Source organism: Cydia pomonella, chromosome 8, assembly GCF_033807575.1.
Source record: "Cydia pomonella isolate Wapato2018A chromosome 8, ilCydPomo1, whole genome shotgun sequence".
In the NCBI taxonomy this organism is placed as follows: Eukaryota; Metazoa; Arthropoda; class Insecta; order Lepidoptera; family Tortricidae; genus Cydia; species Cydia pomonella.
Window position 1 is genome coordinate 20,091,286 of NC_084710.1, and position 25,978 is coordinate 20,117,263.

General features: G+C 37.9%; 2 protein-coding genes across 2 annotated transcripts in view; both read left to right on the forward strand.

Annotated features, from left to right (window-relative positions):
• Nucleotides 1–9,939, forward strand: part of LOC133520815 (bone morphogenetic protein 1) — a 139,609-nt gene extending 129,670 nt beyond the window's left edge. The window contains exons 13-21 of the mRNA XM_061855487.1: nt 199–404; nt 1,207–1,379; nt 2,034–2,162; nt 2,693–2,919; nt 3,288–3,402; nt 3,818–3,998; nt 4,544–4,794; nt 5,370–5,587; nt 6,624–9,939. Of these exons, the coding sequence (XP_061711471.1) occupies nt 199–404; nt 1,207–1,379; nt 2,034–2,162; nt 2,693–2,919; nt 3,288–3,402; nt 3,818–3,998; nt 4,544–4,794; nt 5,370–5,587; nt 6,624–6,645 (1,522 nt within the window). The 3' untranslated portion in view covers nt 6,646–9,939. The remainder of the gene's footprint in view (nt 1–198; nt 405–1,206; nt 1,380–2,033; nt 2,163–2,692; nt 2,920–3,287; nt 3,403–3,817; nt 3,999–4,543; nt 4,795–5,369; nt 5,588–6,623) is intronic.
• A 960-nt stretch (nt 9,940–10,899) lies between these two features.
• Nucleotides 10,900–23,129, forward strand: LOC133520811 (ubiquitin thioesterase Otu1). The gene is made up of 4 exons (XM_061855476.1): nt 10,900–11,451; nt 12,308–12,480; nt 19,102–19,260; nt 20,558–23,129. Exons 1-4 carry the CDS (start codon nt 11,070–11,072, stop codon nt 20,765–20,767), a joined length of 924 nt encoding a protein of 307 aa, XP_061711460.1. The 5' UTR covers nt 10,900–11,069; the 3' UTR covers nt 20,768–23,129.
• Nucleotides 23,130–25,978: the final 2,849 nt, after the last annotated feature.

Genomic DNA, 25,978 nt, shown 5'->3' on the forward strand with positions numbered 1-25,978 from the left:
CGGGGATTTAAAATAACTAAAATGCGTTCTATCTTCTATCCACGACGACGCGCAGATTTGTCAAATCTAACCTTTAATAAAATGACAATACGAGTCAAGGCACGCGTCTTCGTGAATGATACGTTAAATTAAAACATCAGAATAAGCTTCCTGTATCTAGAACTTTATTAAGAGCCTTTAACTTATTTTTTTTTTCAGATCCACGTCTAACAAACTCCTAGTAATTTTCGAGTCCGACAGCTCAGTGCAAAAAGCCGGGTTCTCAGCTACCTTCATGAAGGAGTTCGACGAGTGCTCCATCATCGACCACGGCTGCAGCCACTCGTGCGTCAACACGCTGGGCGGGTACGAGTGCGCCTGCGATATTGGCTACGAACTGCATTCTGATGGGAAGAAATGTGAAAGTGAGTGTATTGGATATTTAACTCTGCCTTAACTTCAATGTCGTTCTGAATTGATTTGTTCTGTATCACGTCACCTTTGCCTTGTTACAAGCTTCTATTTACCTTGCCCTGTTAGTATGTATGTTAGTTAGATAGCTTGGGTCAAATCTTGGAAGCTAAAGTGGGTCCACTTCACGATTTCCGATTGAGCTGAAATTTTGCATACCTACACATGTAAATCGGTTGTCAATGCAATATTATGTTGACATGGAGCTGATCTGTTGATGGAGACAGGAACTGGCCATTGGAACTCTGTAAAAAATCAACGCAAACTAATTGTGTTTCGGGTCGTTAGAATTGTCTCAATGAATATTAGATGCTTGTGGAAAAAAAGTACAGACAGCGATAAAAGCTTGTAAGAAAAATCAACCGAAACCGTGGGAATGATATGGGGATGCGTGGTATTGAAAAATGAAATTATTGCCAAAAACTTTTTTGTTTTTAATGTCGGTCAACTATCTAGCGCATGGCTTTGCGCTATAACTGCTTCCCATTCGAGGTCTCAGAACAGAACATTCACTGACTACGTCAGAGGTGCTACAGATATGACCTGTTAATTTTCATTTCAGTTGCGGAACTTTTTTAAGAATGTTAGACGAATGACTTAATTCTGTATTCTCCGCAATGAGATACCGAGCATTGGTCGCTCTCTACTTTGAGCTGACGAACCCTTCAGAGAAACAATAACATCGTCTCAGACGCCTAGTTATTACCGAAAGGACAAATAATGAATGTTTCATGACACTCAGCACTTCTCTTCCAGACGCCTGCGGCGGAGTACTGGATGCTCCCAACGGCACCATCACATCTCCGTCTTTCCCCGACTTGTACCCGCCGTCCAAGAACTGCTTGTGGGAGATCGTGGCCCCGCTACAGCATAGGATCACTCTCAACTTCACGCATTTTGATCTGGAGGGAAACAACATGTATCAGCAGGTAAGATGGTAGTACCTGAATGTCAATGTCACTTTATGGTTACAAAGGAATTTTGTTCCACATACGCTCCGGCTGTAGAATGAAGCTGCCGAGTTTTTAGAGTATCTATGGGTAAAGTACATAAGGAGATCCAAACGCGCAAATGGCATTTGATTGGGCATATCCTCAGGAAGCCTGACAACCACCTATCCAAGGTGGCCCTCACCTGGAAGATGCCCGGAAAACGGAAACATGGTCGCCCTAAATCTACTTGGCGCCGTTCCGTGGAGCAAGAGTTGGGTGTATTGGGGATGGGGTGGGAGGAGGTTACCCAAGCTGCCCAGGACCGGAGTCAGTGGAAGAAAATGGTTCGAGCCCTACACCCCAGCAGGGGGTAACAGGATGAAAAGAAGAGAAGAAGATGGGTAAAGTACTCTTCAAAACACATATGTATTAACTTCCGGAACGTCTTTTACTTGCACTGCGTGGAACTAAGTCACCTGCGTCTCAGCATACGCTAAGCTTATAAGCTTCTATAGGCTACGATGTCCGCTTACTAGGCAGGTTGTATGCTTTAACACTGACGAGGCATTTAAAAAATCGTTTCAAAGCTCTTAAAGTTAAAAGCCTTACTCCTCCTTGTTTATAAGTTGCATTTTTCGTTTTTTGTTCCAGGAATGTGAATACGACAGCGTGACGGTGCACTCTCGCCTGAGTGCTGAGAAGCTACGCCGGCATGGCGCTTTCTGTGGCTCTCAACTCCCTCCTCCTGTTACTTCTGATGGAAACGTGCTAAGAGTTCAGGTCAGTACAATACAAAATAAGAGTACCAGTAAATATATATAAAAAATAGACTCTCTTCCTCTCTCTCTCTCTCTCTCTCTCTCACCTTATCGTTTATACTAGTTGCATCGTCAGCTAATCCCAGGTACCCCTTGTAGACTTTTACTCTTGCCCGGTCGTCAGCTTTCTTTTGTTTAATAATTGGCGCACAACATAGAATATGACTCTCTTCTTTTCACACTATCTTTCATAATTCCCATAACTAACCAGTAGAATAGAATAGATACCTACCTAGAATAGGTAGGTACCTAGGTAGGAAGTAGAATGCAAATAATGTGGCAATAGGTACCTACCTATTGTTACATTGTTTGCATTCTACTCCCTAGGTTGAAAGTGAAGTACATACCTAGACTTCACTTTCAATTCGTCATCATCAGGATACCCAACTAATTCCACTTAGGAAAGATCTCATATTAAACAACCATTTCTTGAAAGGTGTAAAATATATGCGTCAAAAGCATTGTCTCAACTTCAATTTTTTTTCATTCCAGTTTACCTCCGACGCGTCAGTCCACCGTTTCGGCTTCGCAGCAGCCTACTACATCGACGTCGACGAATGCGCAGAAAACAACGGCGGCTGTCAGCACGAGTGCCACAACACCTTGGGAGGCTATGAGTGTGCTTGCCGAAGTGGATTCACGCTGCATCCGAATAAGCAGGACTGTAAAGAGGGCGGATGTAAGCATGATGTGACGCAGCCGCATGGGACTATTGTCAGGTGAGATTTTTTAAGACAAGCTATGGATCGTTTAAAACAATACTAAGCACTCTCCCAAAGAACAAATGATATAAAATCTCCCGAATAACGTTAGTCAAAAATAAAAATAAAATATGTCCCTAGGAACTCCTCGCTTACACAAGACTATCATTTCAACCATATGTTGATATCAAATCAACGATCAGACCTTCATTATCACGCCACCAAATAGTTGTTACGTTGTTTGATTTCCGTCATCTTTTCGGTTTTTTTAAGGTCTAACAATACCCTCTAATGTATCCGCCTGTTATTTATCGACAATGATACCTCATATCTAATTAATTATCTAGCCTTTTTCATAATTTAATGATGATGTAATTTATTTCCAGCCCAAACTACCCTGATCTGTATCCATCGAGGAAAGACTGTGTCTGGCAGTTCTCAACAACCCCTGGGCACCGGGTCAAGCTGATTTTCAACGTCTTTGAGCTTGAACCACATCAGGTATTTATTAATAAACGCAGCTGTTTAGACTTCATTTAAACCTTATTTTTGGTACTATCTAATACCTACGTCAAATTATGTCATCTCTCAGATGTTTTTCTTACTTCGATAAGTGGATCATTGGACAAAAAATAAAATACTGTGATAATTGCTTTCACCATATTACATTGATCTGTTCAATAGTCTAAAGTTTTCACTATTTTTAAATTTAAGATATTTTTTGGTTTAATAAACGTATTACCGCCGCTGCGCCGTAGCTGCGGCCGCGCCACTAAGTATACTTTTAGTGCTTGAAAATGAAGACTAGGGTCTCCAAAACATGTCACGCGAGTGACAAAATAATGCGTGAGTTAAACCGTAAAATTAGCTTCATTTTTAAGTTTGTTTACTTAATTAAAACCTTTTTTATATTCAGGAATGCGCGTACGACCACGTAACAATCTACGATGGCGCATCAGCCGACGAGAAGACTCTCGGCCGCTTCTGTGGTGGCAAGCTTCCTCACCCTGTAGTTGCGTCGCAGAACCAGATGTATGTCGTGTTCAAGTCGGACGTATCGGTACAGAGAAAGGGATTCTTGGCTACGCATTCCACTGGTGAGTAATATGAACAACTGACAATGGTCATCAGCAAGCGCCCTATCATCACCTCACAGAATCGCCATTTGTCTGTGCAGAAGAAGGGAGACTTACCTTCGCATTGCACCGGTGAGGAACTGGAACTGGTTTTAGTTTAAAAATGTAGGTACATTTATCTCTTGGTACCTGCGATATACCTACTTTAGATTTTGTCAACCAGTTAGTCGAACTAGACCGATTGAAAAAGTCAGATGCTACCGTCAGTATCTCACCAATATATTTTTTTAATAAGTTTTTTGCAGAAGCGTGTGACCTAGACATGTCATAGAGTACAAGTTCTATTTAAATCCGTTTTTCCCGTAAACTCATCCGTTTTGCCCTTATCCAAAGCTAACCTATAAGCTTAGGGTTAGGATTAATGCATGTTTTTGTCTTACGTAAATCTGCCGTCTATAATTTCGCTTCCATTCTTTTCATATCTCCTCTAGTGTCACACAACTCACCCACCTTTTCCGTGTTAGTCCATAGACATCACTAATTTTAATTACTCATTTACCTTTCAGCATGTGGCGGCTACCTGTCCGCCACGGAGTCCGTGAAGCACCTGTACTCGCACGCGCGCTACGGCGACGACTCATACGAATCCCGCGCCGACTGCGACTGGAACATCGTGGCGCCGCTCGGACACTTCGTCAAGCTCACCTTCCTGACTTTTGAGCTTGAGCCGGAGTCGCACTGTGGATACGATTATGTGCAGATCTTTGGGGGGTATGAGGGGAGTGCAGGGGACTATGGGAAATTCTGCGGGACTGTGGTGAGTGTTCATATTTTCGTCTTGTTTTACGCCGTGTCAGAAAATCGGGTGAACAGAGCTCCAATCGAGAAGAGAGTTCCATTTTTTTAAACGCGCGCGGCGCTCTCGTGCAATAAAGTGCGTGCGAACCTAGGGTCTACCGCCAACATCGAACAATCGAAAAACGTTTTGTGTTTATTTGTCTCTCGTATATGCAAGAGTGATAGAGAGGCAGATAACATTTTTTTAAATTTTGCCGTGTTGGCGGAAGCCTGATGTTCTGCTTCAAGCGTCTATACTGCGCTCTCAAGCCAAGTTTAATATTATAACGTCGTCTGGTTCGGAGCGCGCATCACGCTGCCTATCTGTCTTCCTATATAAATTTTTTTTGTTAAAAACGAATTACTTAACATGTGCGGAAGTTTATCTTTGCACCAACTTCTTGAAGCAACTCTGATCAATTCATCAATAATGTGTCCATTGATGTGTTAGTTGAAACGCTGAAATAATATATACTTTGTTGCTTACCTAGTAATGTACGAACGATATTTCTCAGTAATAGACATTATCAAAATATTGTTGCTCTTTACCTATAGATGCCACAAGAGCTAATCTCCACAACAGAAGCCCTCCTCGTCCGCTTCCGCACCGACGACTCCATCGTCTTCAAAGGCTTCTCCGCGTCCTACCAGGCCATAAAGCCAGAAGTATGGAGTGGAGAAGACAGTTCAGAGGGCGGAGAAGAAGAGGAGGAGGATGAACGGATGCCGCCACTAGTGGTTGGCAGAAGGGGATTACGCGCGCCGTCACCCAGGTAATATAGAGAGTAAACTATTTCTAGCAAGCGATCATAAATAGATGAAATGCTAGCCTTGCACCTAAAGGCAAAGAGTATGATTCAAATCAGGAAAGACAGTATAGAAGGCGGAGAAGATAACTAAGATAGGGATCATAATATGGTGTTGGGTTCGTGCGCCATTGCCCAGATCGAGGATGGTAAATATATCTACTTAGTCGCGAGCCAATTTTCTCAGTAGAATAAATTTTTGGCATAACTTTATTTTTGGTACTAGCTTTTATCGCTGACTGTACTTTTCTTCCAGTAGCAACTAATATAGGTACTCATCAAGACAATTCGAAAAACCCCAAACACAGTTTGCCTTGTTTTATCACAGAGTTCCCATGGGCACCTGTCTCCATCATCAGATGAACTCCATGTCATCATAATATTGTATTGTCCTCAGATTCACATATGCATGCAAAATGTCAGCTCAATCGGATATCGGGTCGGATATATTTAGCTTCCAAAATTTGACACTAACAAAATAACATAGTTACATAATAACAGTAGGGCTAAGATGGTCGGCTCTTTATCATTTGTCACCATGCCTATCACGTTCTATCAATTAAGTACGAGTATGTAAGCGCAAAAGTGACGGACATAGTGACAAGTGACAGGGCAAGTTAAAAGGTTGTAAAAAGTAACAAAGAAACGGTAGAAAAAAATAAACAAAGAAGAAAAAACAGGTTGGAAAAATGTGAACGCGAAAGATCGAACTCATAATAAAATGTATTTCGCGCCTTTTTCTACTGACAAATTCGTTTCATTGGCACTCAGGGCCACTTGCACCATCCCACTAACCCGGGGTTAACGGGTTAAACCGTTAACCCAGTGTCAAATTGTACTGGTAACCATGGTAACTCCATATTTAACCGGTTAACCTCGGGTTAGTGATTGATGCAAGTGGCCCTCAAGGAGTAGAGTTAACCAACCGTCGTCAATCCAAACTTTTGATAGATACAAACTGATTTGTCTATGCTTTCAGTTTTCAAGTGATTGCAACTTCCAGATTCGTGAGAAGACCCACGTGACGGTGGCCGCTGCCGCGCCACCCGCGCCCCCGCCGCCCGCACCGCGCCTTCCCCCGCACCCCCGACAAGCTCTAAATACTCTCATCCAGACATCAGGGGACCTACCGCGAAGACCGAAAATCAAATGTTCGTTATCTGCCTCGCTATCGCTCGAATATGCAAGAGAGACGAAATTACGATTATCGTTTTTTACGCCAGGCTCTCTGGATTTATGGCCAGTCGCACCAACGACAATTAACGGACTAATCAACATCATTCAGCAGAGAACTATAAAACTTCCCAAACAAAAAAAATCGAACGTTTTAGCGACCGGATGGTTTGGTGCAACCCACCCTTAAGGCAGGAAGAACGGAAGATTTCTGTATTCGCATTTCAAGCGATCTTGATGAATCGGACCGAAATAATATCTGTTCTACATCTAAATTTATTTAGTGACCGTAGACTCCGCCGATTCGTAATTTAAGATGATGTCATAACGACATGATCAGTGCCAGAAATATGCTTTGTCCTTTGTAAAGGACACTGAGATGTTACGATTAATTAACAAATTTACAAAAATAGGAAGAAGTTGTAACATTTTTTTTTGGAGTATTTAATATTATCGTGATCATTAAAATTTTCACAAAATTGATATTAATTGCAACATCTATTACTTACAAATACAAAAAAAACTATATATAAATAACAACTGTTTTAAAGTGTGATGTTAGAACCTACCCCATGCTTGGGAAAAATTATAACTTCTACTGAGGATAGGTCATTAGCCATACACATATAGCTCCAAACTTCTCGTAATTTATTTAAATAAAATTCATTATATTTACATCTTCAAGGTAAATTAGGTTTTACCGTTAGATGGTCCGACTCCAATTGCTTTAAACCTCATGTGGATTAATGAAACCTCATGAGGAGCGTTATTTGGTCCTTAAAGACTGTTATGGTTTTTGATATTATTATGATACGATCGCTCGCGCTGAGTGGTACGCGCGAAATGCATAGTATAATATCAGAATAATATCAGAACTTTCTCAAAAAGTAACCTGAATACTAAAATTCTAAATATAATGAAATCGGGCGGTCGTTTAATAAGTTAAAAACAAACTCAAACTGCCAACATGTATTCAAAACAGTCGAAATGTTGCTTTGCATAAATATATATCAGCGCGTTGCGGTAGAATTTCACATTGATTTGCGAGTGAAGAAAATGTAAATAAGTAATTACAATTTTATTCATAGTTTAATCGATAAAATACTTAATTTTATTATAAGTTGTTACCAAAAATACTCAATGATAACTACGCTAACTGATAGCTCAATCACTAATAATTCCAGCTGTTCTAAAATTATAACTACTTTTATTTTTTATATAAAAAAAGTAAAAGTAATATCAGTGAACCCCAAAATGCGTTATCCTGTACAGGTATTATGGATTATACTGTACAGTTCTTGTGGATTATATTAACTCTGTTTAGTTACTATAAGTACTTCATGTCAGTTGGTTTTAACATTATTGACAAATGCTTTTATTGCATGTAAATTGCGATAGTCTTTACCAAAATTCCTTTAGTATTTAAGTGCATTCCATACCAAAGACACGGAACAATCGTTCATAATAGTGCCATACTTAGTTGTCTTTAATATGTAAGTGCCAATTACATCCACACTTTATCAGGCCGGATATCAGGCCCGATGTCGGGCCCCAGCAAGAGTATTTTTCCGTTTCACACATCGCATCGTATTGTTAGCACATCGTTAACAATATTAGAAATGTAAAAGTTATATGCAAAAATATCAAATTTGAACCTTTTTGGCAATTAGAAACAAAGTACATTTCAAATATTGTTAAGGATGTGCTGATATTCCGTGAAACGGAAAACGATTATCAGGCCCTGACAGGCCCACATCGGGACTGATATCGGGAAGTGTGGATGTAATTGGCCTATTAAGTGAATTCCATACCAAAGACACGGAGCAATCGTTCATAATAGTGCCATAGTTGTTAGTTCCTTCTTAAAGCACATAGGGCATAATATTGTTTGAGAACAAGCACAATTTAGTAATAAAATAATGACAGACAATATTTAATGATAAGTATACTTAATGTAAAATATATCGTTAAATGTTAGATGTTTGGAACCATATCATTTATAATCCTGAATCCTTTAGTTGATTATGTAAAATTATTTTGGAAGATTGATAGGTATAATTCTTGTGTGATCGGAATGTCAACTAGTGACTATCTTGCTTAAAAATATTAATTATTTTTGTAATCTACCAAAAACCTAAGAATTCAGTAGTTGTAAGGTATCGAGATGAGTTTCCTTTGATAAATTAAGTAGGTTTCTACTAGGTTTTTGCTGTTGTACCAGAGGATAAAGTAAAATGTAAAAATAATCATTGTTAAACATGTTACCAATATTAGATTATAAGTATTCTGCCCTACAATTCTGTATTTCCCATTTCATAATTATACAAGTTACAATACTCTCACTTCTTGCATTTCCTTCTCAACAATATAACTATTGAGCCACTTGCACCATCCCACTAACCCGTGGTTAACCGGTTAAATCCTTAACCCAGTGTCAAATTGTACTGGTAACCATGGTAACTCCAGGTTTAACCGGTTAACTCCGAGTTAGTGGAATGGTGCAAGTGGCCTACTACATTTTGGACTGTTACCTTTCTATACGGTAGAGCCTCGCTAATCCGGCATCGGCGCAGGCGTATTCTGCCTTAATTTGGGCTGACTTTGATAGTTTAGAAATGTTGTTTCTTTCCCAACTCAAGGCCGACACAGACGGACTGCAACCAGACTGCAATTTGTACGGAAACTGCACGCCGACTGCATGTCGACGTCAATCACAAATTAATTCGTCAGTAATGAATCTAAAATTGGTGATTAAATTTGAGATTGACGCCTTTCCCGCCAATTTCTTCGACCGTCTGAATGTACTTAAGTGATTTTTATACCTACCATAAATGTTTTGAAAACTAGTTAACGGCTGTTTTTGTTTTGCCAGTCCGAATTAGCGAGGTCCTACTGTAATTTAACTCGGGTTATTTGAAATAGGCGTACATACTAAAATTATAAATATCAACACCTATCCAAAAATTGATATTTTTAGACTTAGTTAGGTATTGTATGTATCATCGTGCCAAAAGGATACTTAGTTATTTAATAAGTAGTAACTTAAGTTGTGTAAAATAATAATTATGCTAGTGTTTTGTAACTTAGAAAAAAATATGAATACGTAGACGTTACATTATTTTTATTAAAACGACAGGAAAATGCCATTCGTGTTTCATTTTAGATATTACCACACGTAGGCTTGAAAGATAAACAGGGTTGTTTTGTATAGGACAAAGTTAAACATGTACAGTCACGTCTGAAAATATCGATACGAAAAAGTGCCAAAAATATATATACACTACCTTAATATATGGGCAATAAAGTCGTGTATAAGTACTTATTTTTGGCACTTTTTTCGTAACGATATTTTCAGACATGACCGTACCTACCTATACCCAGTATAAGTAAAAAGTAGCCCCCTAGGCTGAATACCCAAGTTGTGAGTTCGAGTCCAATGGTTGAGCAGGGTACCTACCTACGGATCAAAGAGAATAATTATAAACACTAATACGTTCGCAGTTATTTACTAATGAATAGGTACTCTGCTTAATGTTATTACCTATTTATAATTTATAAATAACCAATTTGCAAGGTCGAAGTGATTGAAGTGAACAAAATTTTGTACAAAGCACAAAAAAACAATTATTATAAGCGATAATGAGCGGTAGAAGCGGTAGAGCGTCCTGTAAACAAACCGCCTTGATGCATCAAAATAATAGTGAAATTTCTCATAAAACTGTTTCAGGCATAGTATGTATAAGTTACTCTATGGTTTACAATATGTGCTAGTGCTGCTCTCTGGTGCAGTAATATACCCTATTCATTGCACCTACTTATCCAATAAAATAGTTATTTAAAATCGTATGCGGTGTGTTGTAGAGGCCACATGTAGAGATCATAGCGCATTTTGGGGTAGTGCAACAGGAGCAAATATTTGCGAGTCAAGTCACGCGTCTTCCTGAATGACACGATATGTATGTAGCTTGAGCTTGTTGTTCACATCAGTTCACATCGTGTCATTTAGATCACATGTGCGCATCGTGCGCAGCTAACTGCTTATCTTAATTTGAACGCATCTTTTTGCTAAGCATTTTTTTCAATAGTGGCAACCCACTAGCAAATAACTGTCAAACGAAAGTCAAAAGTGACTTGCCAACTTCTCGAGCGGGCCAAGCCGCGTTTATTTATTTATTTCATACTCATTTTGTTGCGTCTTTGACCTAATTAAAAATATCAATCGGCAACACGTAACGCTTCCGTGTCCGTTATTTTAATGTAATACAATTTCTCTAAAATGGCAGCAGTCGCGTTAAAGGTTAAAAGTAAAAACGGCCAGCAAGTCCTAAAGGACTTGACCTCTGATAGTACTGTTGGTGAATTAAAGGTGTTTTTGTCTAGTATTGCTGAAATAAGCGCAGATAGAATATGTGTCTTGTGTGGTTATCCTCCGAAGCCATTGGATACTAGTGACGATTCTAAAAAACTAAATGAAATAGGTTTGAAAACTGGTGAAACTTTGATAGTAGAAGAAAAGTCTGTGCAGACACCTAGTAAACCTACGCCTTTGAAGCCAGTGCAGAATGGGGTGTCCCATGAGCCAATAGGGCCCAGCAGACCCGGCATTTTAATGAAGAAGGTGGTGCCCTCGGATAATTCTTGCCTTTTCACTAGTATAGGTAAGTTGGTACAGTAGAGGTCATCTTATTTTATGTAATAGGAAATCCTTTGTTTTATTTTATTGCGACGTTCGTGATTGTTCTTTTATTAGATTATTCAATTGGAAGCTATATGGATAAATTTTCATTGTGAATTAGTTATTTATTTTCGAGTGAGTTTTTTAAATGCTGTAAGAGTTTTATCGTTGGGGATAGTGCAATACCACGCAACTAACAATGTCAAAAGAATTCGAAATTCAAACAATGTACAAGGTTGCACCTTACCGCATTTGTTAGTTACACTGTATTGCACTATCCGCAATGTTATATTGTTTTATTGCAAACCTGTATTAATCTGTCTCCATTTCTTTAGCTCGTTGAGTGTAGGCCATTCGTGGGTGTACGCCACTCGTGACAATTATGTGCAATCTGGAGCCACTTCTTCCTTGCAGTACTTTTGTGTTGTCCCAACACATCTGGGGTCTACCTCCATTCCTCCCCCCATGTCCGCCACTCAGTAGTCGTTTACTCTACAAATCGGTCTTTCATGCCATATGACCAGGGCATTCCCACTTCAATCTGGCTACTGGTTTTACAGCATCAGTGACATTACTCTGTTGTCTCAGCCATTCAGTCGTTTTAGGTCTCTTAATGTAATCCCAAACAGTGATCCCTATGTACTGAAAAACGACTTAATATTTTTAGACTTCGACAAAATTATTTAATATTGTCTTCACTACCATTCTTTTTTATGGATTAAGGTGTAGTAAGTGGGTACCTAGGAAAATTAGACATTATCACAATTACGCTTAAAAATATGCTTATTTGTCAAGTTTTTTTTTACCAAAACTTTTATTATCTCTGCCTTGAATTCCAGGTTTTGTATTAAATGGCCAAGTAGACACAACGGTGCACACGCTGATGCGACAGATCATCGCGATGGAGGTGGCGAGTGACCATGAGACTTACAACGAGGCAATGCTAGGGAAGCCTAATGCAGAATATTGTACATGGATACAACAGCCCAGCTCTTGGGGTGGTGCTATTGAGGTAAGTTATTTTTATTAAAAAAAAAAAAAAAAAAAAAACAAAAAAGGCATGTATTTAATACTGTGGTAAGGATAGGAATCACTTAAAAAACGAAAAAAACTAAGGCAATGTTCAAAGTTCTGACTTCCGAGTTCTTAAAACAGAACACTCTGAAAAATTGCATATAACATATAGGGGTGATTTTGTGTGCTCATCTCCATTTTATCACTGCTTTATGAGAATAATGAGACAAACTATAATCATAAACTATATCCATAAAAATAAGCAGCAAAACCATTTATTTAAGGTTCAAGATAAAAGGTTGCACATGCACAAGATGAAAAATTAAGTACTATAAGAATTCAATTCTATATATTCTGTTCACAACAGAAGCCCATTTCTCAAATGGCATTAGTCTAATATTATTAGTGTGTTGCCATGGTAACCCATAGGACTTGACAGTTTGTGGACTAATAATATTAGTCTGATATGTTTGAGAAATGGGCCCCAGGTTTGGGCCTAGTCGGTAGTGACCATGCCTATGAAGCCGATGGTCCTTGAATCGATGTGCACAAATATTTGTTTCTGAGTCATGGGTGTCTTCTATACAACGTGTCCCAAAACTCAACGATAAGCCGGCACCAGAGGATGGAGCTGCTTATGATTAGTCGAGAAAAAATAAGGAAAAAAATATATCTCAATTATTTTAGAAATTACAGAAAAAAAATGAAATTCATTGAAAATCGACATCCCTAATGGTATTTTTAACGACCATGTCTACAAATATTCAAATATTACTGTTTTTTATTTTGTTTTTGGAAACTTCAGTAGCCCTGCTATCTAACACAGTTCTTAAAAATACCAAAATACATGTAGTTTTTACACAAAAAATAATCAAAATTCATTTTGTCCCCACAATTTTGAAAGATTGTTTCTTACAGTCCACTTTCAATCATCATGGTGTAAAAAAATAGTATCGACACCACTATGGCAATTATTTTCAAAAGTTGACGCAACTAACCAAGATTCCAAAATGGTATAATACTTTGGGAAACCTAGTCACAACAAAAAACAACGAATTTTTTAAACAAGAACCGACATTTTTAAATGTTGATATTAATCACTTTTGAAAAGGGTTGTTGTTGCAAGTTTTAAAATTTCAATGGAAAATGTGGGTAGTTAATACAATTTTCAAGTCAGTACACTCTGATCCTTTGTTCGCTGTGCACCGTTCCGTATTAATTGATGTGGCTCTCATACTAACAACTCTTGGCTTTGCTTTTTGGACTGGTGATCTGCAAACTGTACTGACCTGGCATTATTTTGGACTGTGATTGTGTTTTGTGTATTGGACTTTTTCCGTATTCTGGATTGTTTAGCGTTTATCATGCCGCTACCGTACACACCGTTGGAATACGCTAATATGCATCTCATGTGGTTTCAAAATGATGGTTGCCCAGCTCACTATGCCCGTGCAGTGCGAGAATACTTAAACCAAGAGTATCCAGGGCGTTGGATCGGGCGACTTGGTCCTATCTTGTGGCCACCCCGTTCGCCCGACCTGAACCCCCTGGACTTCTTCTACTGGGGCTGTCTTAAAGACAAAATCTACTCAAAACCCATAGCAACATTGGACGAGCTTCGCCAAAAAATCACACAAGCTGCGGATCATATCAATGGTAGAAGATATGCACGACGGATAAAACGATCATTTCTAAGGCGATGTCATGTCTGTATTAATGCCGGTGGCAGGCAATTTGAACATTTACTGTAGTATTAATAATGTAGTAAATGAATTTAAAAAAAAGGAAAAAAAATTGTACCATTTCTTTGCATTTATTCAACATTTTTCAACAACAAAAATCCTTTTTTGGGTACAGTAAAAGTGATTACCGCCAACATTAAATAATGTCGATTCTTGTTTAAAAATTCGTTGTTTTTTTTTGTGACTAGGTTTCCTAAAGTATTATACCATTTTGGAATCTTGGTTAGTTGCGTCAACTTTTGAAAATAATTGCCATAGTGGTGTCGATACTATTTTTTTACACCATGATGATTGAAAGTGGACTGTAAGAAAAAATCTTTCAAAATTGTAGGGACAAAATGAATTTTGATTATTTTTTGTGTAAAAACTACATGTATTATGGTATTTTTAAGAACTTTGTTAGATAGCAGGGCTACTTAAGTTTCCAAAAACAAAAAAAAAACAGTAATATTTGAATATTTGTGACATGGTCGTTAAAAATACCATTAGGGATGTCGATTTTCGATGAATTTCATTTTTTTTCTGTAATTTCTAAAATAATTGAGATATATTTTTTTCCTTATTTTTTCTCGACTAATCATAAGCAGCTCCATCCTCTGGTGCCGGCTTATCGTTGAGTTTTGGGACACGTTGTATATTTACACAATAGAATAGAATGGAAGAAATTTATTCAGAAAACGCTAAAGTTTAGGTAATACATGAGACGATTATATATATTGTTGTCCGAGTACCAACAACACAACCCTTCTTGAGCTTACTGTGGGAATTAGTCAATTTGTGCAAGAATGTCCTTTAATATTTATTTATTTATTTATTAATATGTACACTTGCTATGACTTAATCAGTAAACATATTGCGTCCCGTTCAATCAAATGATAATAGGTACTATATTTAGACCAGTGGACCACTACTACAAAGTAACATATGATAATGTTATCATCAGACCCCGTTATCAGTGGTGAAGAAACATTGAAAATACTAGGGCTGGCACTACACATTAATATTTACACGTGTATAATTTGATATACCTAATATTTGATGAAAACAATATACCTACTTATTTCATTCATCTTACTAATGTTATAAAGAGGAAAGATTTATTTGTTTGTTTGGATTGAATAGGCTCCGAAACTACTGGACCGTTGGAAAGCTACACTATCCCCGGTGAACATAGGCTATATTATATTTAAAAAATAAATGTTGAATACCCGTGCGGAGCCGGGGCGAGCCGCTAGTAGGTATATATGTTACCGGAAATGTATGTAATCCGTCATTGTATACAATTCCTAGGAAATGTATGTAATTCCTAAAATCGCACGGAAATGTGTAAAACAAATTATATTAGACACATTTCCTAGGAAATTTATACATTTCCTAAATAGCAATCGGAAATGTAAAATAGTTGAGATATCAATGGGTACGCGGGGATAGCGGGGCGAGGGGAGGTTCCATCCAACCGAATTATTGAGAATTTAAAAACATATTGGCCTACTTTAAAAATTATTCATGGTAAACCCAGGCATTAGCAAAGTCAGGGGAGTGTGGAAGGAGCAAATCAGGATATTGACAATATGTTGACCACGTGGATGCAAGATAATAATAATTCACATTGGAGTGAGGGTTTGAGATTAGTGCAACTCATGAAAAACAGAGCTTTTCACGCTGGTATTAAGCAATCTCCTTATGAGGCACTTTTCGGGTGTAAAGTAAAAGTTAGTTTACAGTTGCCCAATGATCTTTTCCGTCTCTAGCCCGTAGATGTTGAAGAGCGGCTTGATGACGTCTGTGGCCTCCCCTTTCTTCTTAGCTTCTTCGATGGAGGCGATCGCTGCGTCCTCCATCTTCGTCAGGTGGCGTATGATGAGGCGGTATTCCGCCTCAGAGCGGGGTTCAAAGCGGATGCCCTCCCCTTTCGGCTTAGTGGAGGGCGGCTCCCCGAGCTCCTGCGTTAGGTCCTCCAAGACCTTCGGCCAGCTCGGCAATATGTCGGCAACGATGGCAGGGTATCTGAGTTTTTTCTTTTTTTGTATACCCACATCATCGTTGCTGCAAGGCTGCGCGCTACTATCGCTCTTTTTAGTAGCTGTATTATTTTTTTGGTTGCTGTTATTTTTTTTTTGTTTTTGGCAGCCTTGCTGCCGGGGGCTGCGGAGCACGGGACTGTTGAGTCCGAGGGGAGGGCTGCGGCGTCCGCGTAGCTGTTGCTAGTGCTGGGTCTAGGTCCTGTGGCCTGGGGGTCCGGCACTGGGGCTTCGGTGCGAGTTGTGTCGCTGTCGGTGGCTTTTTTAGGGCTGGGTGCAGGCTGCGGGGTAGCTCGAGAGGGGTAAGTCGGAGCTGAGCTTCCCGCGGGACCGGCGAGAAGGTGCGTCCGGGGGCTGCGTCGGCCGAGTGCCACGGCTTTGGGGAGCCGTCGGCGGGAGCGGTTGTTGCGGCGTCCGTGATTTCGGCGATTTCGTCGTCGAAATCGGCGTCTGGCTGCGACGTCGTTGGCGTAGGTGTGGCCGACCATTCTAGACAGCTCATTCAGTTGTTGGGTGTCAGACCGTCAACATCTCCAGCGTCTCCTGAGGATGCCTCGTAGAGAGGCGATACACGTGTCGAGTTTTGTACTTTTGGTGGTGTGGGTTGTTATATTTATTTGCGTATTTATTTTTGTGGTGGAAGGGTGGGAACATTAATTGCATGTAAAAATACGCAAGTACGTATAACGGGCTAGCACTGATTAACTAACACGTTATTTTCTCGGGGATTAGCAAAGTAATATTTCTTGCTTTAATAAGCATGGATTTCCGCAAAGTAACGCCTGATTCTATTAATTATAAAGACTTACTTTAATATTGTGACATTTATAATTACTTAAATAACAGACTGATTACTTACCAAACGAAAGTTTCACTTTATAAGAATAATATAAGTCGATTTTGTGATAAATACATTTTAAAAGTTACTAGATGTTGTTTTTCGAAGCTTTCATTAGTAAGATAATATGAAGATTATTATATTTTATGATATGATTGTTACCTGACCGTTGTTGTCTCAACGAGTGCTTTAATAAAAATGATTATTCTCATTTTAACAACGTGTTTTATTACAGAAAGCATTATTTTTATACATTTCCTAATCCGATATTGGAATTATATACAATTCCTAGGAATTTTACATATTTCCTAGGACAAGTATGTATTAAATAGTTTTTGAAACCATATTTTATACATTTCCTAAATAGCTTCGGAATTGTATAAATTTCCTAGGATTTCTATACAATTCCTAGATTTCATACATTTCCGGTAACATATATAAAGTGAAGCCAATTGCCTTAAAAAAAGGTTTCATTTGGTTGTTGAACTCTATAATAATACTTAGGTACTAAATTGACATTTATTTGTCAAAATATGTCTGATGTCATATACTTACTTAATTTTATGTTCGGTAAAAATATGAACTTCCTGGATAATCGTGCTGAATTATCTCAGTTTAAAATGGAGCTAATGGCAAAACGAAATAAACCGAATGCGACGCGGAAAAAATGGTTTGTAATTTTAGCAAAACTGTGCAATAGACGATATTTTTTCTCCAATAGTTATTGATAATTTTTTGTGATAATTTTTTTTTTATCCTACAGATGTAACTTTGATGAAATATAATAAGTGACACTAGGAATCATAAATCTTGAAACTAATTTTTTACCTATTTCCTGTATATTACATATGTGTATTTTTACATTTCGTAACATAGATACAGATTCGGCGACAGTGCAATAATAAACCAAAAATAATACGTTTCATCTTAAATTGTTTTAAGCGACATTTATACCAGTAGGTATGTCAAATGTACACGAATTAAATGAATTTTGTGTAACAACCCTATGATTCTATTTCAATGATTTTTCACCACTGATAACGGGGTCTGGTTATCATACGATATAACCCCTGTTTCTCCACAGCAAACAATAAAGTTGCAAACATACATTTTAAAGTAACCTCAGCCCTCTAGAGTAGAAGTTGTCAAACTGCATGCAGCCTCTAGCCCTAAATCACACTAAATTGCAACCCTTGCACCTCTCACAACGGAATGATGAAGAAATTAAAGGATTTAACTCTTTTTATACTACGTCGGTAGCAAACAAGCATACGCCCCGCCTCATAGTAAGCAGTCTATGTACAGTCGCCATCAGATATTCCGGAGCGGGCAAGGTGTTCAAAAACATCTGAACACGCACTCCGATATATCTGATGGCCACTGTACGCCTGTAACTCCAGAGGAGTTATATGCGTGTTACTCGTTACCAAGATTGAGGAACTACAGTATGGGCTTCTTCAAAAAAGTTTTATACAGGTTTCTAAAGGGTCAAGGGGGCATAGAGCTACATGTGCTCCTAGGCGCTCATCTTGGCATAGAATTTTTGTACTACACACACAGTCACAGTGCCACGTCGTTTTTTCCCCAAAATAATGTTTATAAAAAGGACGCTAAACTTGACGCGATTTCACTATTGGATAGACTTAATTTAAGAAATAATGGGTTTTTACCGTATTTTTATTACTAAATTGTTACATTTCAACAAAAAATGTGTTAAAGTACCAAAAAAATCCAAAAACACTTGATATTGACAGTTACTCCATACAAAAATGAACTGTCATAGGGATCATCATTGACCGCGTCAAGTATAAGTATGGAGAATCTGTAAATTGACCCACCATTTCCTCTATCCAATCTCTATCTTTTCCATTTCCTATCTCTATCGCACGTGGATATATATTGCTATCCTGCTCTCACAGTGGCATTCAACGCCGATATCAAAGGGGGAAATGGCGGTTCAATGTACGAAATTCTTCGTGTCTAAAATCCTTACTTTAAGTATAAAATATTTATTACAGGTAGCGATTCTCTCTCGCTTCTACGGCATAGAGATGGCAGTTGTGGATACTCTGAACGCGATCATCAACCGGTTTGGGGAAGACAAAAACTATGGCAACCGAGTGTTCCTACTGTTTGACGGGGTGCACTATGACCCGCTGTATTTGGAGCAGAATGATGTGAGTTAACCGTTAATAATCAAATGATTCATAATTATCTTCATAGTGAATATCACTATCCCTCATTTGTGTTCCTTAGAAAGAGACAAATATTAACAAAGACTTGCTTAACATTATGAATAAGGGATTAATCATTATTAAATTATAGAAAAGGGACTTGATCGCTTATTAAGTTTTAATCGAATATCGTTCGTGTTGTGTATCGACAGGGTAACATCCCTAGTGCGCAAAACGTTCAAGTAGATAAACAAGACTAAGTGCGGGTAGTTCGAAAAACTCGCGCTACTAGAAGATAGAAGATGTTGACGCCAGTTTTCTCCGAGACCACGCGGAAAACGCCGTCCTCGAAAGTTCGGAGTTAAATTTAAAACGATATTAAGTCTCGTTTCTGTAATTTGATAATGTGTAAAATCCGTGAAAGTTAAAATAAAAAATGAAAAAAATCGAATACTTACTTATTGTTTTGAGCAGTGTAGTTTAAGAACAGAAACTTAACAGACAGTATGTAGGTACAAAGAAGACAGACATACATTCAAGTGTCGAGAAATTCAAAATAGTGCACATGTAAAAAATGTAAAGGTGTCTATTTTATATGATAGGTATTAAAAGAGAGAAAATAAGTCACTATTGGCTACTTGACTGTTTTTTGTAAATAATGACAAACGATCTTGATTTTCCTGAGGATCAAATGTCTATATAGGACTCATGTCATTTAAGCAACACAAATGTCAGAAATGAGAGTTAAAGTCTGACGCTCGCACTCGACGATTGAAACGCCTCTAACAAAATGATAAGGTGATGTGACGTCACATCATATAAGTCTGTCCTAAATGTATGGAAGATCAAGGAAATTACCATTTTGACCCTGAAATATTGCGTTTATGTGTATAGTTGTATTACAATGTATTTTTCAATAAAATGTAAGGAATCGAATGGTATCATTTTCTTTTCTATTTTTGAAAGACAAAACAAAAAATTATTTGAGACTTCGGAGCCATGTATTTTTTTATAATCTCAATATAATTTTTTAATTCCCTTTTTTATAATGGATGGCTTATTTTCTATCCATTTAACTAAATTTTGTTATAATATTCAACATGTGTCAAGTACCCAATTGTGTCATGTTTTTGTCAATGAACTACAAGTATAAAAATATGAGTGTACAGGTTTTTTTAAAACAGTTGAATTGAAAACTCGCATATCACAACCTTGGGGTTGAAAATACGCATACCATTAGGCAGACTATGTTTATTTGACAAGTATACAAATTTAATCTAAATATTTGATTAATTTTTAGGGTGGAATCCAAACCATGTTCCCATCCGAGGACATGGAGACGTACCGCGAGGCCGAGCAGATCGCCCACGAGGCCAAGTCCTCCCGCCAGTTCACGGACCTCAACAAGTTCACGCTCAAGTGCATGATCTGCGACAAACTGCTGACGGGACAGGTGGAGGCGCAGAAACATGCTAAAGAGACTAAGCATGCTAACTTTGGGGAGGTCTAGCGACGGATATAGGTCTGTGGTTCCTAACGACATGGAATAAGTTGGAATATTGCGTTAATTTATAACCCTTTAATATGTCCACCTAGAGCTCTACCGTAAGTCTACCGGACGCTTGATGGGTTAAACGTAAGGCCATCAGTTATCACCTACGTGGACGTTACACATAATGGTGTTCTATAAAGTTAGCTTCATCCTTTAAAGAAAAGATCGTATGTATTGATATATCATTGGTAATTACATCAGACTCGCTTATATCCATGCAAAATGGTACCGGAATTTTACTATTTTAACGCCAAAATTAAATTCGAAGCACCTATTTTTCCATTACCATTCGACAAGTTCGCTTATAATGTACCTTAGAGTTGACGGTGGTAAAGAGTAATCATAAGGTTCTGATTTTTTTCTTGGCAGTCGTCGGACGAATTTTGTTCGTTGGTAAAATTGTTGGGAACCACTGGGTTAGATCAATTTAATTTTAATGTATTTGTACTTCTGAAAAATGCACCGATTACAGTTTAAAAAAGAATTTTCTTCAATGACAGAAATGTCTTTTTTTGGTCAACCTTATCCTGAATAAAAAAAACATAAACTGAAAAACATAATCTAATAATTACTTACTTACCCGACTTTTAAACTACGTGGTGTCTATGTAAATCTAAATTTTGAATTGAGACAAATATAACACGTGGAAAAAAATAATTAATTAATTTAATGGGAAATACATCAAATGGTTGAGGCTTCAGTGTGCCAAAGAATAACATACATACATATGCCTAAACCATATTCCTACTCGGGCGTTAGGGTAAAGTTTATCCAAACATCTGAAATGAAAAGGCTTACAGGAACTTACAATCTTTCCTTTCCTCATAATTTTACAGTTATGATCAAATTCGGTGCATTTTTCCAAGCTTTCTAGGCTATGTACCTAAGACTTTCAATCATTTCTTTTCACTCTTTCCTATTGGGAACACATCTAGTTGGTGATCATTTGCAGAAAATATATATTCTACGCATCGATGGCTACATTGGCAAGTCCAAGCCTTTTATAGGGACCGTGCGCGTTGGAGGGTCTGCCATCTTGTGGCCTGAATCGGAACCATAAACATGCACATGTACACGTCACATGTTTTCTTGTGCATAGTAGGTTCTGCCATCTTGTGGGATACATCGGAAAAGGTTTTTAAAGGGTCGGCAACACCTCTGGAGTTGCAGGCGTCCATAGGCTACGGTGGCTGCTTACCATCAGGCGGGCCGTATGCTTGTTTGCACCGTCGTGGTATAAAAAAAAAACATCACATTTACGCCTCGCGCCAAAAATCTGACGGCTCCTGTGCTGCCTCCTACAGTAAATGCACGCTCCCTATACATTAGCTTTAAAATCACTAACTGCCATCACATAATAATAACTAAGAATATGATGTAAGCATTGCCTGGAGGCGAAACGCTCAAATAATATAATACTTCTGTTATTTTTGTTTGTAAATATATCGTGCTAGCTAATTTGAAGTGTCCATTATTTTATCATTTATCATTTTTTTCTCATAAGAAACTAATACATAATTATAGAGATTCAAGCAATAGTTCTATACATATACTCTGTTGACAGTCAATCGAAAACGAATTAAACAGCGGTTCAGCATTTTTTTTTTATGTGAGTCAATTTGCTCTGCCGAATTTTTTTGAGCATTTTTGTTATTCTATGTTTTGGCTAATTAGTTCTTATTTGGCCTATGGCAATAAGACCTGAGATTATACCTACATTAAAATTGTATCGATTAAAAATGTGGAACAGGTTCTTTTTTGGTGATTCGTTGGTCTGTTTGCTCTGCCGATTTTTTTGAGCATGTTTGTTATTCTGTTTTGACTAATTAGTTCTTGTCTGGCCTATGGCAATAAGACCTGAAATTATACATAAGTACATTAAAATTGTATTGATTAAATGTGGAATAAGTTCTTTTTTTGTTAAAAATTCGTTGGTATGTAATTTTTTCTTCTTTTGGGTTTTTTAACATGCAACATGCACTTGTAAATTCTTGTAATGAAATGACAATGTTAATGGATTTTTTACACGAATTTTTTGTATACATACACCAACTGTATTGTAATAATTTTTTGTATACATACACCAACTGTATTGTCATAATTTTTTGTATACATACACCAACTGTATTGTCATAATTTTTAGCGAGTTTTCACTAATTAATTACTATTTTGATACACGGCTATTTAGTTTAAATATTTATTAATGTTTTAGTTGAAGTTCTAACTTCACAAGTCTAAGATAATATTCGCGGAAGAAACTGGTTCAATTGTGACAACTGTGACACAAGTAGCTTAATAAACCGTACCTCTTTAAGATAAATTGTTTTATTTAATTACCTTGCAGTAACCTAACAATTGGCAGAAAGTTGTTTACTTAAGCGCCCAACCTAACATTTTAACCGAGTGGCAAAGTAATTAACCTTATTGACGGATATATTGACCGTAGATCCAACGCCGAAGACGAATTAATCCGTCATAGACCACAGAGCAACATAGACTTTGCATAAGCATAAAGTTCAATTTCAGTTTTGACACTTCGGTGACGTGGCGTGGGAGTGGCAGCATTTGTGTTTGACACGGCGTGGAAAAGGTTAAGGATGAAAATTGGTGGTAATGCAATATTTTAAATGTTGCCGGCTAGCTTGCAAGTGGGCGCGCAGCCGGCTACAGGACGATATAGCTTCTATTAGGGAACTTGCGTGTCAAGTGCAATAAGGACCATTTTATCTGAAATTCCAACAGAAATTTTGATAGAATGGTCCTTATTCCACATGAATCATAAAGACCCTTTACTGTCGGAAAGCCACATATACTTTTTGTTATTGTGCGAAATATTTACTCATTCTATCTTGCTTCGATGTTTCCAATTTAATTAATTTCGTTCTACAAAACGAACGAATTTGGTATAAACTGGTATCTCATTAGATCAGTTCTTTAACCGGATAACCGGTAAAGGTAAACGTCCTTTAACCGGTAACCGCAAACAAATCCTTTTCGTTCCCGGGTGAATGAACAAAAGGGTTTGAAAAATAAAACGGTTTCCTGGTTTCTCCAGAAACTTCCTGCCTCGTACAGCTAAAATATAGAACCCGCCGTATTTCCGGAAAGATTCGATCTTCAAGAAAGGAGCGTACTGCCATCTTAAAGTCCGGCAATGCACTAACAACCCCACTGGTGTTGCAGATGTCTATGTCTGCTTGTTTGCCTCCTATATCGTAAAAAAATAGGTTCAAGATTGAAGTTTCCTTTCACATTATGGGGTCTTAAGTGCCAATTACATCTACACTTAACAGGTCTGATATCATGCCCGAGCACGAGTATTATTCCGTTTCACGAAATATCAGCACATCGTTTACAATATTTGAAATGTAAAAAAATGGTTCATATGCAAAAATATCAAACATACTTTTTGGCAATTAGCGACAAAATATTTTATACATTTCAATGAAACGGAATATGATTATCAGGACTGATTTCGGGTCCGATATCGGGAAGTGTAGATGTAATTGGCGCTTTAGACGCAACGAAGAATGTATGTAGAATTCAAAAAAAATGCAACACTCATTTTCTCGATCGATTTATTTTTAACACAAAAATATACAATATCAATAAATATAGTCACATCGGCTGTATCACTGTTTATATCTATTACGATTTATACAATGTTGTCATACAACACTTAGGTACGCTATAGATTCTGTACGGACCTCTTACTTGTGAAAATACAGACTAGGTATATTTTCAACTTTATTTTGATTAGAGTTCACAGCTCTATCAATACAAGAAAAATGTAAAAAAAAATACCTTAGGTAAAATCAGTAGAAACAAATATATTTTCAAAATGTCACCAATTCACCATCCATCCCCTTTTAACTAATTTTGGTGAAATAAGTTAGAATTAAAAATGATTTACTTTTGCAAAATAATACACGTTGGTTAATGATATTTATTTTGACATGTGGTTTTTATACCTTATCGTAAAAACACAAGAACCATACAAATGTAGGCTTATTGTGTTTCTGTTAAGATAGTAAAAAAAAAAATCTCTTTTATTGATGCAGCTCTGTTACATATAGCATATAATTGTGCATTGACGTAAAAAAATAGGTCATCCATATAAATGTCGGTTGTGTTATAGTTGCTTAAATGTAGTTTATATACTTTTGGTGCAAGACTTAGTCTGTGATTTCTACAGTTAAAATAGTAGAATTTACGCTTTGGTCTCGGACCGTCTAGAACGCAAAATTACTAGTGTAATATTTTGCCTATATCACTTTTAGTCTACATCGCAAACGGTCTAGAACACAAAATGACCACTTTTTTTTTATACTACGTCGGTGGCAAACAAGCATACGGCCCGCCTGATGGTAAGCAGTATCCGTAGCCTATGTACGCCTGCAACTCCAGAGGAGTTACATGCGCGTTGCCGACCCTAACCCCCTCCCACCCTCGTTGAGCTCTGGTAACCTTACTCACCGGCAGGAACACAACACTATGAGTAGGGTCTAGTGCTATTTGGCTGCGATTTTCTGTAAGGTGGAGGTACTTCCCCAGTTGGGCTCTGCTCTAGATCTGGAATGACATCCGCTGTGCTGTGCCCTACCACACAGAGCGAGATGACATTCACAATGCCCATACCTAGGTAGGTTAGGTTAGTTAGTTATCTTTTAATGGCTGAAGGCCAAACCGCACAGAAATAGGAGCCCCGCGGAAGCGGGGCTCCGTCGACATCGCTAACGTGAAGGTAAATCGACGATACGTAGATAAATAAAGATCTAAATAATTGTAGTCATTTTGTGTTCTAGACCAGGGGTTCCCAAAGTGTGCGCCGCGGCGCCCTGGTGCGCCGTAGAAAGTAAAGAGGGGCGCCGTGAGTTCTAACTTTATCCGAAACCACAAATATTCGCGGGTACCTATTTGAGCGCTCGCATCGGTAAATAATATAGCGTCGTGTCACTATTTTTCGATCGTGATTTTAAATTTACAAGGGCGCCGTTGCAAAATACTAAACTTGTAACTGCGCCGCATGTTGAAAAAGATTGGGAACCCCTGTTCTAGACCGTTTGCGATGTAGACTAAAAGGGATATAGGCAAAATATTACACTAGTTATTTTGTGTTCTAGACAGTCCGAGACCAACCCGAATTTACTTTAAATCTCTCTAAGATCA

Bases quoted from the DNA above. Each gene is read 5' to 3' on its own strand.
- LOC133520811 (XM_061855476.1), top strand. From the start codon at position 11,070: ATGGCAGCAGTCGCGTTAAAGGTTAAAAGTAAAAACGGCCAGCAAGTC. The intron at 11,452-12,307 runs GTAAGTTGGTAC...CTTGAATTCCAG, and splicing joins TTGCCTTTTCACTAGTATAG to GTTTTGTATTAAATGGCCAA. The intron at 19,261-20,557 runs GTGAGTTAACCG...ATTAATTTTTAG, and splicing joins TGTATTTGGAGCAGAATGAT to GGTGGAATCCAAACCATGTT.